Source organism: Gopherus evgoodei, chromosome 2 (assembly GCF_007399415.2).
Source record: "Gopherus evgoodei ecotype Sinaloan lineage chromosome 2, rGopEvg1_v1.p, whole genome shotgun sequence".
Taxonomy (NCBI): domain Eukaryota; kingdom Metazoa; phylum Chordata; order Testudines; family Testudinidae; genus Gopherus; species Gopherus evgoodei.
Genome location: NC_044323.1, coordinates 116682357 through 116698634, shown reverse-complemented (window position 1 = coordinate 116698634; position 16278 = coordinate 116682357). Strand labels below are relative to the sequence as shown.

The 16278-nt window shown below is 42.2% G+C and overlaps 1 protein-coding gene across 1 annotated transcript in view; it reads right to left on the bottom strand.

The window, feature by feature from the left end:
* RECK (reversion inducing cysteine rich protein with kazal motifs) overlaps window positions 1-16278 on the bottom strand; it is a 136536-nt gene that overhangs the window by 88047 nt on the left and 32211 nt on the right. The window contains 2 exon segments of the mRNA XM_030551567.1: window positions 277-362; window positions 12809-12845. Coding sequence (XP_030407427.1) covers window positions 277-362; window positions 12809-12845 — 123 coding nt within the window.

Genomic DNA, 16278 nt, shown 5'->3' with positions numbered 1-16278 from the left:
AGGTTCAATTTAGGCTTTTAAAAAAAAAAAAGAAAAAAAAGGCAGAGCTTCAGTTAACCAAGAACATGATGGTATGAATCACAGGTGTACATAGAAAATGATTGCTTGACCTATTTCATAGTTCTAAAAGTAATTGCAGAATATTTCCCCCAAAATTAAATACAGTATAAAGGTGTAGATGTAATAAATGAATTTAACTTGCCATATTACTGTTCACAAACTGCAGTGTTCTGTTATGTTTAATACTGATCATGGAAGAAAATTAGAAAACCTCACCTGTTTACATGCTTGTCGACATTCCACAACAATAGCTAGTTCACAGCAACCTAAGCCAACCCAACCATCAGACTTTTTCAAAACACCTTTAAAATAAAATGACAGCAAATATTATAATAATACAGGTGGCTACAACAAAAATACCTGACTAACTCTACGACTAAGCCAAAGTAGCTAAGAGTGAAAATAACTAAAAAATAGACATTCCTCTTTTCTTTTAGTGCCATGTCTCCTACATGTTATGGAAATCAGATATGTGCAGTTTATTGTAGACTTTATTTAACAGTATATTTTCAATCAATTATTTAAATTAAAAGGAATGTAACCTATTACATTTCTCTTGCCTTTTTTAAACTTTCAGTCCCTTCCTGGCTTCACTCTTCTCTTTCTCCTTTTCTACAATAGATTTTGATGCATCTTTTCCTGAATTATGTTCAATAACAGTCTCATTTTTCTTTTGCTCCACCACAGATTCTTATATAACTGCTTTTCCCACACCATATTCTCTATATTTCTCCCCAACTCCACTTTTTCCTGTTTCTTTCTTCTCTCACTTTTCCCCACAAAACACCTTAATACAACAATTCTCTTTTCTAATTTACACAATTTATCTCTTCCCCTGTCTCTCTCCATGTAGTTTATCATTCATGGTTTTGTCCAACAAAGCTAAACACCATAAAAAAGGACTGTCTCAGCTGCAGCAGCTTTTTGGGTGGAGGGGAGATGGTGGACCTGTAACAGTACAGATCATATGAGCCCCGGATCCAGATGCAGGGTCCTAAAATCTGCTACCATTAATTTCTTAGAAAAAAATTAAAACAAGTTTCAGGATATTCATGCATTATAGCCTTCCTCTAGGCAACAAGTTGTTAGTAGAGGTAGAAGTGAAAACAAATAGACTAACTGAAAGCCCTAACACACACATTTATATCTTTTAGAAGATTCCTTGGAAACCTTCTTCCATTCCTATGGTCTCAGCAGCCATTTCAGCTGACAGAGTTAAAAATGGCTGGAGGTCCACAAACTATGACAGAAAAGGCAGTTTGGCATTTTGGGGAGAGATTAACAGTTTTTAAAAAGTGTTGCTTTTCCCTCTCTATTCCCTCAGCTGCCTTTTCATTTTCTCCCTGTCTTAGTTCCCTCACTTGCTCTTTCACACAACATGTATAGCAGGGGTCAGCAACCTATCGCACATTGCCACTGAAAATCAGCCATTCATACTGCCCAGGTCCTGTCCACCAGCCTCGGGGCTCTGCTACCGGTCTGGGGTTCCATTCGCCGGTCCCATGCCAGCTGAGGGACCAGCTGCCAGCCCTGAGGGCTCTGCTGCCAGCCTGCGGTACCATCCACCAGCCCTCTGCCAGCCGGGGTTCTGTCCACTGGCCCCACTCAGCCCACTGTTGTCCCCAGGTCCCAGCCACCAGTCCGGGTGGCTCCGCTGCTGGCCTGGGGTCCCAGCTGCCAGCCCAGAGCTCTGCTCCTTACCTCAGCCCGCACTCTGCAGCCACCCCCAGCTGTGGCCCACTGGCACCAGCCTGGGACAGTGAGCGGTACAGACAAGGGCAGGACGGGACATAGCTCAGCATCTCCACCTTAAAAATTGTTCCAGCACCACTGGAATATTTTTAAGTCCTGATTTGCTGCTTACATCACTATCATACCACATGGAACAGCGCACTGCATTTGACGTTGTGCATGCCATCTGTCGCGATTTCTTTTTTTCACTGTGAGTTGAGGGATACATTTGACAAAATGTCAGCTCCTAAGAAAGTGAAGTTAGATATCCATTCATTTCACCCTTCTTGGACACATATGGATTTATCATTGAAGGACTGTGCTGTTTGTGCTTTCTGTTGTGAAAGTTTGTCACACATCAAGTGTTCAACGACATTCAAACAAAACATGAGAAAACCTCTCTTGATGAAGCAGACAAGATGGAATCAATCAAAAAGTCAGTAACAGGATATGAGAAGCAAGCAGTATTTTTAAATGCTTAAGTGCAAGTAAAAATCAAGCTACAGAAGGAAGTTACAAGACTGCACAGTGCAATGCAAAAAATGGAAAGCTGTTTACAGGTAGGTAAATATATAAAAAGTTTTTCTCAGCAGTTCGACGGTTTCGTTCAATGATTTGCCAAATAAAAATGTGATCATATCTAGAATAAAAGAACTGTCCGTCTCTGCCAAAACAGTTGAGAGACACATAAGCGAACTGGCAGAAAACATTAACAAAAAGCAGACAACTGCATTAAAAGACACAGCACTGTTTGGCATTGCAGCTGATGACAGCATGGATATAAACGATGTTCCAAGTTTGGCAGCTGTTGCAAGATATTGTGCTTCCAATGAAATCCAAGAGGAACTTTGTTGCCTAAAACCCCTGCATGGCACAACGAAGGGGCAAGATAGTGTGGAAATTTTTTTAAATCATTTTGAAGAACAAGGAGTTGACATCAGAAAAATATTGTGTGTGACAACAGAAGGGAACTGTAAAGTTACTTGAAGATCAAATTGGCCGCCTGACAGTCAAATTTCACTGCATGATCCATTAAGAAAACCTGTGTGCTAAAATTTCTAATTCAGAGCTTAATAATGTGGTGAATACTGTGGTACAAATTTTGAATTTCCTTGTTGCTCGATTTGCTTTGACTCACAGACAGTTTCAAGCACTGCTAGAAGAGATAGGCAGTGCATATAATGACATTCAACTTCACAGCAACATTCGGTGGCTAAGTCGTGGCAAGGTTTCGGTGCCTTTGTAAACTGTTTTGATGCAATCAAGAACTTTTTAATCAGAAAAAGACAAAAACTACCCCAAACTGAATGATGATAAATGGCTGTGTAAGCTCATGTTTCTAACCAACATCACCACTCATCTAAACGAACTCAACTGCGTCTTCAGAGTGCAGGGCAAATGGTTCTGGATTTCTTTGAAGTCTGGAAGGTATTTGTTGTAAAACTATCAGTTTTTTCTTGGGGTATTCAAACTTCGACTTTCCGCTACTTCCAACACATAAAAGAGCTATTGACACGTTGCACTGTCAGTGTCGATGAGACTGGAATGTACATGCAAGAACTGAAATCAGAATTTTCTGACAGATTTCAAGATTTCCAGCGATTTGGCCCAATGCTTTCTTTTCTAAACAAACCTGAAAAGTTCAACAAAAGCAACTTGGATTTGTCTGTATTTCAGTGGATGGGAGCTGAAGATTTCAAAATGCAACTCATTCAATTAAAAAGCTCAGAATTGTGGGCATCAAAGTTCATAGATCTGTGGAGTGCACTTGAAGCTACCAAAAGAGATCATGGGGTCTCTATTCTGAACTGCTGGATATCCCTGCCAGTGAAATTTAACTGTTTGAATAAAATTGCATTTGCGATGCTTTCAGCATTTGGATCCACATACCTGTGTATACAGGTATTTTCACACATGAAATCTGTTCTCTGTCCCTCTCAGAGCCAGTTAACAACTGATCATTCAGAAGCCTGTGTGCAGATTAAAGTATCCAAATACATGCCAGACATTGGAAAATTCAGCAAGGAAAAGCAAGGGCAAGGATCACATTAAACTGTTAAGATCTGCATTTCATTTAACTTTAAATGAAGCTTCTTAAATATTTTATAAACCTTATTTGCTTTACATACAATAGTTTAGTTATATAATAATGACAGAGAGACAGACCTTTAAAAAACGTTAAATATATTCCTGTAATGCAAAACCTTAAATTAAAGTGAATAAATGAAGACTTGGCATGCCACTTCTGAAAGCCTGCCAACTCCTGATGTGTAGGGATGTTGATTGCTTTGTTTAAGATCCATCTGCATGGAAGCCCTGCCACACTTGAATAGTCTGTACTGAATGTCTAGAGCTATTAAAAAGACACATTTCACCAATATATACCAATTATTTTATCAAGGAAATATGACATACATTGTGTGATATAATTCAAAATTGTAAGAGTAAATAAAATGGATTCTCACTTAGACAGACAACCAGTTCATAGGAAGGGCACATGGGGTAAACACCTATCCACAGTTAATCACAGGGTTAGCTGCCTGCTACGTGCTATTTTAGTATTTAATAATTAGATAGCAGTTGTTTCTGTGGAACTTTTGCATGAACAATCTTCAGGAATGTGGAGCTATGGAAAGAGATCTTAAGAATAAATCCATGATACTGACAATTTCACTGAAAACGTCATTAAAAAATACCAATTGAAAAAAGTGAGAGAGAAAAGAAATCTTGTAAGATTTAAACAGTAAGACAAAATGCATGGCTACTGGTTAAGGCTCCATGTTTGTCACAGAGGTCATGGATTCTGTGACTTTGTAACCTCCGTGACTTCTGCAGCAACCAATACACCTGGCCCAGGGGCCATCTGAGCAGCTCAGGTAGTCCCCAAGCCAGGCACACTGGCTACTGCTGGGGCAGTCTTGCCCCCCGCTCCATCTCCCAGGAGCAGGAGTTTGGGTATGGTGGGGGTCTCAGGGCTTGGATGTGGGGCACCCTGGTTCCCAGCCAATGGGGGCTACAGAATTGGGGCTTCGGATGGAGCGGAGGCAGCACATAGAGCTAGGAGCTGGAGGTCGCCACTTCCCAGGAGCCAGGTAGGGAGCCTGCCCCAGTCCTGCCACCCCTCTCCCTCCCCCCAGCACCCATAGCACCTCCAAGGCCACATCTCCCACCCCCCCATGGCGCCCCCTCATACTGCCCCCCCTTTTCGAGCACCCGCAGCACCCCCTGGGCCATCCCCCCCAGCACCCATGGTATCCCCCAGGCCGCCCCCACAAGTTTTAGTCAGGAGTATATAGTAAAAGTCATGGACAGGTCATGGGCCATGGATTTTTGTTTACTGCCCTTGACCTGTCCATGACTTTTACTAAAAATACCCGTAACTAAAATGTAGCCTTACTACTGATCAATCAGACCAAAACTTCCAGGGGACTGAAATTTCTGTTGTAATGAACTGTTGCAATGAACTACGCCACAAAGACAACACTAAGACCAATCCACATTTACAACCACAGGGGTATACTACTGGCATGAAAAACTGAGTAATTAGGCAACTATATTTTGCAGTAGAAGGAGTTTGAGTGTTTCAGGTGTAGTTCCATGTAGATGACATTATTGTGAAACAATGAAGTAATCCTATATTAAAGTTCAAGGTAGAACATACAAAGCAGCTACAGATGCATGCCAAGTTAAAGATGCCACAAGAACCTTGCTATGGTGTAAGTTTTATTGCATGTGTTCCTCCCTCAGGGGTATTGCAAAACCATCAGGTGATCTTGTGTATAACATCTGCTGCCACATCTAAAAAAAGTTGTGTTGAGTTATGCTAACAATAGCACACAAACTGATTTTGTGACTAAGGCAATCTGAACATACATTAATGGAGCTGTAACTTCTGTTCACAGCAGTCTGGAGCATGTACTTCTAATATTTTTTTGTGAGGTGTTCAAATAGTAGAGATTAGTGTACTACAGGCCTGAACAACTCAAAGCAGTGAGGGTCATATTACTCCAAAGAAAGCAGCTGAGGGCCAAAACCCACTGGCCCTGCCGAATCCTCTCCCCCAGCCCCGCTGAAACACATCCCCCGCCCCAGCACTGCCCGGCCCCGTGGAAACAACCCCTCCTCCACGCCACCTGGCCCGCGGAAACAACCACTCCTTCCCCAGTGCCGATCGCTGAAACAGCTGTCGGCCGAAAAGTAAGGTTTGGGGGTAGGGGTGATACTTTATTAAGAATTTTTCAATTAAAGCAAACAATTTTTTAAAAAATTTTATGAATCATGGAAATATGAAAAACATCTATTCCATTGAAAGAAAACATTTGTACTTTTCATAATTACCTTGCAAATTTAATGAGAGATATCATCTCTTTTTGGCAACAAGCTTGTCGTACTCGGGGATCCTATCTGAAGTGGATATTTTCAAAATGTCTTCCAAATGGTCATCAGTCAGAGAAGAACGTTGCTTGTTTTTATTCATGTTCATGATGGAAAATGTTTGTTCACATATGTAAGTGCTTCCAAAAATGCTGAACGTTTTCCGTGCAACTTCGATATACGATTCTTGTATTTTTCATTGTTCAGACTTCTGTAGAAATCTTGCAGGCTGCTTTCTCTGTGCTTATTTCAGTAAACTGCCAAACATTGAAGTTCAATAACCTCTAACTGCAAATCTAGTAGCATTTCCTCTGGATCTACAGAAAAAGGATCTTCAATCAGCTTCAACTGGACATCTTCTTCTTTAGACAAAGTAAGTCTTCTGTCAAATTCTTCAATCAAAAGATTGATGTGCTTGGCATATTTTTCTCCTAACTCGGCATATTTGTGCTGAGGGAATATACTGTGCACAAGTGGGAAAGTGACACATTTCACCTTTTGACATCTGACTTTTGAAAAGTTTCAATTTCATTTTGAAAGCTTTCACTGCTGCACACATTTGAAATAAGTTGATTTTTTCCCTGAAGTTGAATGTTGAGATCATTCAAGTGTGCTGTAATATCACAAAAGAAAAAGACATCTTGATTCCAGGACTCATTTTCAAGCTCTGGGAATTTTATTGGCCCATTTTCTGGGAATTTTGCTACCTCCTCTTTCAAAGCAACGAAACACTGGAGCACTCTTCCTTGACTCAACCACCTCACTTCCGTATGGTAGATTAAGTCAGTGCATTCAGCATTTACCCCTTCAAGAAAAGCTTGAAATGTCCTATGTTTTAGTCTTCTAGAACAGATGTAGTTTAAAATGGAAACTACCATTGACATTACATGCTCATATTTTAATGTTTTGCTACACAAAACCTGCTGATGCAGTGGTATTTGGTTATTTGTCTCCTGATAAATTCTTCAAGAAGAATAACTGCTCCAACATTTTTTCCGCACATAGCTGGAGCACCATCAGTACAAATGGCCACCAAGTTTGTGAAATCTAATCCAACTTATCATTCATGCATTTTGTCACTTCACCAGAGATTTCTTTTCCAGTTATGCGACCCATCATGGAGCACATGCCAACAAGTTCTTCAGTAATTTCAAAGTTTTTATCAATACCTCTAATAAAAATAAGAAGTTGGACAGTGTCTTTTAAAATTGGTGCTTTCATCCACAGCTAGGGAGTAAAAGCAGAATTCACTGACTCTCTGCTTTAACTGATCACTTAGATTGGTAGAAATGTCAGCTATTCTTCTCTGTACAGTCATGCATGATAGACTGACATTCTCAAATATCCCCCTCTTTTCTCGACATAACTCAGATACAGCAATCAACATATACTTTTTTAAAAACTCGCCTTCTGTGAAGCATTTCCCAGCAGCAGCAATTTCCTTAGAAATTTGAAAACTTACTTGAGTAACTCGATCAATCTCAGTGCTCACTTTCTTGAAAATGTGCTGTTCTCCACTAAGGTTTTTCACTAAACTGGCTGCTTTAATTATTTGTTCATTTGGGTTCAATTTGGTGAGATTGGGATGTTTAGTTTCAAAGTGCCGCTGAAGGTTGTATTCTTTCGGAATGGCTAACGTTTCGCAACACTTGAGGCACAGTATTTTGTCTCTGGAAACAGTACATAAGTATTGATTCATCCATTCAGTGTTGAAAACTCTGTGCTCTATTTTTCTCTTTTTCTTTTCACTCAAGGTATCCATTATGAAGCTCAAGATCTTGTTGAATAAATTCACACACAAGGGAAACAGTGTCACACACAAAGAGAAGAGCTATCTCACGGCACATTGCACACTAGCAAGGTACTGATGGTGTGTGGAAGCCTGTAGAGGAAGAAAGAAATGGCGCGCATAGGGTGACCAGATCAAAGCAGTAAAATAGGACCCGCCCCCTCCCCGCTCAGCCCCAACATCACATCCCTCTTCAACCCCCCAGGGGTCACTATACTACTGCACACAGCAGTATCAAAAATTAAAATACTGAAAATGGATGCCCCCCTCCAATCACCGACTCACTGCTCACCTCCTCACCCACCTTCCTCCAAGTATAAAGCCTCGCTGCCACTGCCCAGTCGGATCGTCATCCCCCCATGAAATAAGGGGAGGGGAAAAGGGGAACAGTTTGAAGGGATTTTCTGGGGCTATGAACTAAGGGGAGGGGACAGCGGGACAGTGTGAAGGGATTGGATGTGACTGTCCAACACACAAAAAGGGGCTGCAGGGAGCCCAGGGGTGGGGGCAGTGTGATAGGGGCCAGAGAAGAGGCAGCAGTCGGGGCACGTCAGGTGCACACACACACACACATACGCATGCACGTCTCCCCTGTGGATTTCCTGGCTGCCCAAAGACAGTTCAATCCCCTCCTCCCCGATCTCTACGGATGGGACCAACCAGCGCAGTAGCCGCCCCGCCCCCAACCGAAGGGGGGGCTTAAGGGAGGGGCGGCCCAGTCCCCCCTCACAAGCTGACATGTGCAGGCCTGGTGTAGTATAAAAGAAAGCACATTACATAAATGGTTCCTAAACTATGGTCTCTGGACCAGTAGTCCACAGATAGCTGACTAGTTAGATGGTGCGGGTTCTCTCTTTCTTGTTTCTAGCTGCTATAACATGTTAAAAGGCAGTTAAAAAGCAGAGTGGATTGATTTAAGTCAAAGCAATTTAAATACCTGATTTTATCTTGTTTTGCATTTTTACTTTTTAGTTATCTTCCTAAAGACCAAAGGACCATTTTTATCAGTGAGAGGAATTACTATATTATGATTACACATACAATGAAACTAGTTCAGACAATCCATCTGGACAAGTGATGGCGATTAAACAGGCTACTCTGATAGATAAAACATTGATAATGAAGATAGTTACTTCACTGCCACTTGAATCACTGTTAGTTGAAGTAACAGATCCAGGATTTTATCTCAAGGGGCTTCCGTAGGGATTTCATAAAAATTGATCATGTAGAATGCTCTCAGGAACATTGAGCATACAGGTGAGAGTCAATGGGACTTAGGTGCTTTTGAAAGTATGAGAGTTTGAGTATCAGAAGAGCTAGCGAATAGGAGCAGCAAACAGAGGAGTTTAGAATGGGTGTGTGAGAGGGAGATACAGCTAACAAACATATGCTAAAAACTTAGGCCAATCACCCTCCCCCCCCCAAAAAAAAACCTAAAGAAGAGTAAAAATAATGTAGGCAGCATTCCAGCAGCAAACTGGAGGCTATCCAGTTTATTGCACTGAAGGCAGTATGTATGATTACGTGCCTTGCAGGCAGGTGGCATGTGTGTTCATTTGGGGTAAACATCTCCCGGCCCTCAGAGACTGAATACGGGCTCTTGAGATCGAATTGGAGGAGCTAAGGGAGACAAGACTTCCAGGGACACAGTGGAGCAGTCCTGCTCCCAGTCTGACAACCTTCATGCTGTTGGTGAGAATGGAAGTCTCAAGGAAAGAGAACATAAAGCTGGAGCAGAGGGAAACGATCCTTCCAGATGATGTCATGGTATCATCTCACACTGATGCTACCCTTCCAGGGGTGGGGACCACAGTTACTAGAAAGAGATAGGTAATAATGGGGGATTTGATTATTAGAAATATAGATAGTTGGGTTAGTGATGACAGAGAACCACATGGTGAATTACTTTCTGGGTGGGAAGGTTGGGAGACTCAGAAGACATATAGACAGACTTTTGTACAGTGCTGGGAAGGGGTAGGAGGTCATGGTACATGTAGGAACCAATTACATAGAGAGAGGTAGGAGAGAGGTCCTGGAGGCCAAAATAGAGCTGATAGGTAAGAGATTAAAGTCCAGGACCTCCATCATAGCATTCTTTGAAATGCTTCCAGTTCCATGTGTAGGGCCATTTAGACAAGCAGGGGTGCAGGGTTTTAATGAATGGATGAAACAATGGTGTTGGGAAAAGGGACTTAGGAACCTTTTGGTAAAAGAGGAGCCTGAACAGCAGTGGTCTCCAACCTTTTTACACATAAGATCACTTTCTGAATTTAAGTGCGACCCAAGATCTACCCTGCCCTTTTCCCAAAACCCCGCCCCACTCACTTCATCCTCTCTTCTCTCTGTCACTCACTCTCCCCTACCCTCACTCACTTTCCACCGGGATGGGGCAGGAGGTACGGGTTCGGGAGAGGGTGAGGGCTTTGGGCTAGAGACAAGGGGTTTGGAGTGTGGGAAGGGGCTCCGAGCTCAGCCTAGACCAGGGGGTGAGATGCAGGAGGGGGTGAAAGGTGTAAGCTCTGAGAGGGAGTTTGGGTGCAGGAGGGGGCTCCAGTGTTAGGATTTAGGAGAGGGCATGGGGCGCTGGCTCCAGGAGGGGGCTCAGGGCTGGGATGCTGGCTCCTGCTGAGCAGCACTTACCTCGGGAGGCTCCTGGTTGGGTGCTCAGCGGGGCTAAGGCAGGCTCCCTGCCTGCCCCGGCCCCACGCCACTCCCAGAAGGGGAAACTCACAAGGTTAACTCTTATTATGCTGTCAATGCCAGCATTTCAAGATAAGACTGAAAGACATTCTCCACCTACCCTTATTGTGAAAGGATATGTGGGGAAAATGAAAGTAACCTTAGACTGCATACCACATCTGTAACCTAGGCCCTCCCTCTCAGACCACAGGAAGAAACTACTATGGTATTTATTTTGTCCATCACCTTGTTATGGAGAGGAAACACTGGGTGGGGGGAGGGGTTTGAACCATTGCATCATGGACTCTCTACGGTAACTGGGTCATCTGTACATCCTTACAAGCAACTGCAAAAAGTCTGTCCTATGAGAACAGTACCAAACTGTCTAATGTGGCAGGATGTCCTCCATCTAGACACCAGGTTCTGGATACTACAGAAAGAAGACGACTTCACTCCCCTGATAAGATTATACTGTGACACAGACCATCTATGATATGTTCGGCCTCAAAAGGAAGATTTCTCTGCTCCTAGGAGAAGAGGAGACTAGAATTCTACCCCAGAAACACCCCAGAGGCCTCACATTACTTCAGAAAATCAAGGCAAACAATTAAAGAGCAGCTGCTCAGCACCAGTTTCCATCCTAGGAGTCTCCAAAAAGGAGCAGCACTTTCTTTACAAACCTGTGTTCTAGCAGTATGCATTCTTTTCTTTCAAGATGACCACTGCCCCTCAACCATTCTGTAACTCAAACACGCCCTCTTAAGCAGGGAGACTAATATCTGCAGTCCACCCTGCACAAGTTGGTTTTCTAGAAAGAGAGATTTGATATTATCCCCAGTTGAAACATTAGCCACAGTCTCTGGAGAAAATATGAAATATTCCTATTTCCTTTAAAGTTTCCAAGGCACATTGCAAAAGTGAGTGTTGTTATCCTCATGTCAAAGATGGAATGAACTGAAGCACAGAGAAGTTAAGTTACTTATACAGGGTTACAATGTGCCAGTGGCTGTACTGGGCCTAAAACCAGATCTCCTGACAGCTGCTCATGTTCTAACCGCCAGACAGCACTGCCTCCCAAGCATTCGTTACAAAATAGTCTCACAGATCCCCATTTTACAAACTAGAAAACTGACACAGACGAACGCCCAGATTTTTAAAAGGATTTAGGCATTGCAGCACTGAGCACTGCCATACTTAATTGATTTAAGAGCTTAAGTCTCATTTTCAAAAGTGGTAGAGGCACTAATTAGGCTAAGTGCCTAAATTGCTTTTGACAATGAAACAGGCATTGCAATGCTGAGTACCATTAAGTTTAAACACCATTAAAAATGTGGGTCAAAGTAGCATAAGCAAGATTACATAATAAATTAGTGGAAGAACAAGGACTAGAACCTACAAGATTCCTCAGACCCTATGAAACTACTGGAATTGACAGTTTGACTCCTGAGAACAAGAAAAGCAGGTAGGCCCACTGCTGGCAGGTTGAGCAGTCTGTAAGAAGAACAATTAACTGTCTTTTTTTCCCTGTTTTTCCATCTATTCTGTGACAAGGCAGAGCAAAATTAGAAAATTTAGGAGAGACAAGATGGGACTTACAGCACCAAACTATCTTACTGAAACAGCTACTACTGAATCTCAGTACGACATCATGAATCCCACCCCCATATTCTAGACTGAATAAGAGTCGTATACATTTTTAATTAAAAAATTAGAAGTTAAGATCTAGAAGGAGACAGTATTTTGGGGAAAAATAGGCAATCACAGGACATCTAGAATCTTTTAAAAAAGCAAAGGAGTGCTGACTCAAGACATTCAATACTTTCAAGGACGAATCCCCAACCCTTGACCTTTTTCTCCCACGTAGGCAAGAAATGGATCAGAGATATTTGAGTAAACATCAATGTAATACAAATTATACATTTAGTGTATTTTCTACATGAGAAAATATGATAAGAAAAAAATGTATTTGCTTTCCAATTTTGACAGAGTCAAAGCACCACGATTTGGGGTAAATGAAACAAGCAAACAAAAACCATTTCTGACTTACGTGGAAGCCTTATCAAAGCAAAATTATTCTGAAACATGTACAATATGGAAACTAGTTAATTTGTTGTTGAATTAAGCCTTTTATCAGCAAAGGAAAAATATAAATTAGAATATTCTAATAGTTCTTACCTGGCAAAGAAGAATTTATACAACCCCAAACTGCTCCCTGAAAAATAAAATGCAGTTAAACAGAAGTCTTTATTTATGATAAATTAAAAGCTTTTAAATATAATAGATGATTTAGCACCAATACAAAATAGTGTCAATACCTCTGTAAGATAATTGATCTAATGGAAGAACTCTGCCTTCTCCTCAAAAAACACAAAAATCAGAGACAAACGTCATCTGGTGTTTACTGTCAAGAAAAGGATGATGTGACCTAAAAGGACTCCTCTCTCTAGCATATTTTAATTAAAAGTGGGGGGGGGTTGGTTTGTTTGTTTTTTGCAGGTGTAGAACATACTTTAGAAAATGGCAAAAACTGAAAGCTATGGGTGTTTCTACATCCTGGAAGATGTAAATGTGTGCACGTAGTAGACAACTCTGCCAAAGAAACAGTTACTGTAAGTAACTTCTCTTTCTTCTTCAAGTTACCCTCTGCATATTTCCAACTGTGGAAATACAGCAAACAGTACTACCACTTGGAAAAAGTGGGCTGAAAGGGTCGTAGTGCTAAAAGGTTCAGAATTCAAACCAAGATGATGTATCATAGCGGTTACAATTGTACATAAAGTTATTTGTTTTACCTCTTTCCTTTATTTAAACACACACACCCCACCTAAAGGAATTACATGTCAAGGGTAACATTAAAAGGAAGATATTTAAGCTGCAAAGTCAAGTAGCTGAAAGTTAGGAATTGTTAGACATGGCTGCCCAGCCTGTTTTTGGTTTGTTTGGGGTTTTTTTGGTGGGTGAGGAAGAGAGAAGGATTCTAGCATTAAAAGTACAGACTGAAACCTAACATATATCCTCAACTCAAGATGGTTTCTAAACTTTTCCCAAAAATTCTTATTACTTTATCCTTTAAGCTCTCGCCCTTAACCTTTCCATGTATGTTACAAGAATCTATTTTGTACTGGATAAGTATATTTGTCTTTTATGTTATAAACAGTCTCCAAATATTAGGGGAACAGAATTCAAGGGCGGTTTGCAGCTCTCAAACCTCATGTCACACCTGAGGTGTAGGGAGCCAGGGTGGCTTCCCTCCGAACCTGAGGGTAAGGAGCCACTCTCTCAGCCTAAGGGTGCGAGGCCAGACCAAGCTTACTCCACCCCCTGGAACGGGAGGGATGAACAGGAAGTACAAAGGGCGGGGCCCTTAGCCCAGTCAGGGCTGCACCAGGGAGGGAGACAGACGCAGACTGCTGGCTGCTCCCTTCAGACCCTGCTGCTGGGCCAGGGGAGGCTCTGGACCAGGAGAAACCTGACCTGGAGGAAGAACAGGAGCTGCCAGGGCTGCCTGCCACCAAGTACCCGGAGGAACCGGAGGCAGAGGGGGAGCTGGAGCTGCCAGCAGCTGAATACCCAGATGAGACTGGGAGACCGGAGGGACTCGCTCAAGGGACCAGATAGGAAGGAGACTAGGGACAGAACTGCACAGTGCAGTGAGTCTATTTGGTCAGTTTGTTGTGGAAGGATTCCCGCTGACCCAGTGGCAGGACCCAGTGGCAGGACAGCCAGTGAGGCAGTAGCTCCCCACTGCCTCGTAGCGGCTTGGTGAGCCAACCAACACTGATCACAAGAGGATTAACTGAAAGTAAAGTAGTAGTGGTGGATGAATTCTTTTCTCTCTTCTTGGATTTACAGGGACGTCTTTTATACTGTTGCTGAGAAGCAAAGGATTGCTATTGCTGCTGATAGTGTTGCCTGCCTCTGTTAACATAATTTGGATAATATTGTCTTTAGAGATCAAAGGCAGGCACGGGAATTATTCTCTTGAAAGGTGCAATAGACCCAGAGATCCATCAGTTAATCTTGTCTCATTTTCTCTAATACTTGATCCATTTTACAACTAAAAAGTCCATCAACTTCAAATAGAAGGTCTTCAATCTTCAGCTTTGTTTCGTGAGGAAGAGAGGAGCAGCATATCACTGCAGCTATTGATCTTGAATATGCATCAGAGACAAAGGAGACACACAGCACATGCCTAGCCACATTCTTGCCCTCCTTTAAAGAAGATGAAGAGAATATTTTCCCACCTGAATCAATCTATTTTCCCCCTCCATCTCTGCAATTGGGAGGAGAATATAAATACTCTATTCCTGATCGCTACATCACTGCAGCCACCAACAGAGAATTAGAGGAAAGATGTACATGGAAACAAGAAAACCCTTCATATGGATCTGATACCTTACCTGCTTTTTTTAGCATTTGGTTGGCAGAAACCCTTCAGAAGAAGCAGAGAAACTCTGCAGAGGTATTCCCCAGGATGTCAGAAAGACGATGAGTTTCCTCCAATGAAACAGAAGGTAATTTTGAAGTAGAAACCTTCTGCTAACTCTTTGAATTCAATAGTACCCTCAGATGGTGAGGGAGCTGAGGCTACACCACCATTTTCATCTAGAGAGGAGTTGCCTGTAGGTTCCTGGCCCTGATGCAAAATATGGATTTGTGAAGATGCATTATGTGCCTTGGCATATAAGATGCTGTGGATCCAGTGTAGGGTCTAACTCTTAGTACTGGATTCATTGGCATAGGATCTGAATGCCTTGGATCTGTGGAAACATCCCTGCTTTAATGTGCAACCAAGATTGTAGCTCTCAAAGGAGTCTGAATCGGAAAACTTGGAGTTGACTGGTATGGACAGAGCACCCAGGGAGGCACTTGCCACTCCTGTCAATTTGTCTAGTCCAGTACAGTCATAGTTAGGGGATACATGTATTTATCCAAAAGAATGGCACTGAGATTAAGGGTACAAATAAACAGTTGGATCCATTATGTACTTCATTGTCCCATTTAGTGAACTGTAATATAACCATGTGTAGAACTGATAAATGAAATTGTTTTCAATTGTTCACTTTATTAATGTAACTTCTGTTCACCATTCACTACACTTGCCTATACTGTAATTTCTGTTCCATATTGTAATTCAAACCCCATTTTAAAACACTCACTCCATTTTGTAAAAGCTTCCTCCAACCTTCGTTTTTGCAAACCCTGCTGTAATCTTATTAGTTTAGTTTAGAGGTGTGAATGAGGTATGTATGAAGATGGAATCAACCTCCAGCCCCAGCCTGTCCTGATGAGATAAAGTTCAAATACCAACGGCTGAAGACCTAGACAACAGCCCTAAATAAAGTAAGAAGCATCCACCCTAAAAAGAAAAGGACAACAGAGCAACAGTAGGAAGATCAAAGCCAGGTTCAAGGCTGAAAGTCACGCCTGCAATTGATGGGTGATCAATCTAAACCCAGAGGCAGTGTGACACAGCAAGACTTATAGACTTTGAATCCAAACTAAAAGCCTATAAAAAAGAAGGGTGAGATGAGAGACTCTGGGTAACATTCTGCTGCCAACATGGAAGAACATCGGTGCCTGCCCAAGAGAGATCCAGCTCAGCCTTGTGCCCAGCTTTCCTGGCCAGTTAGCTGCCACAAGCT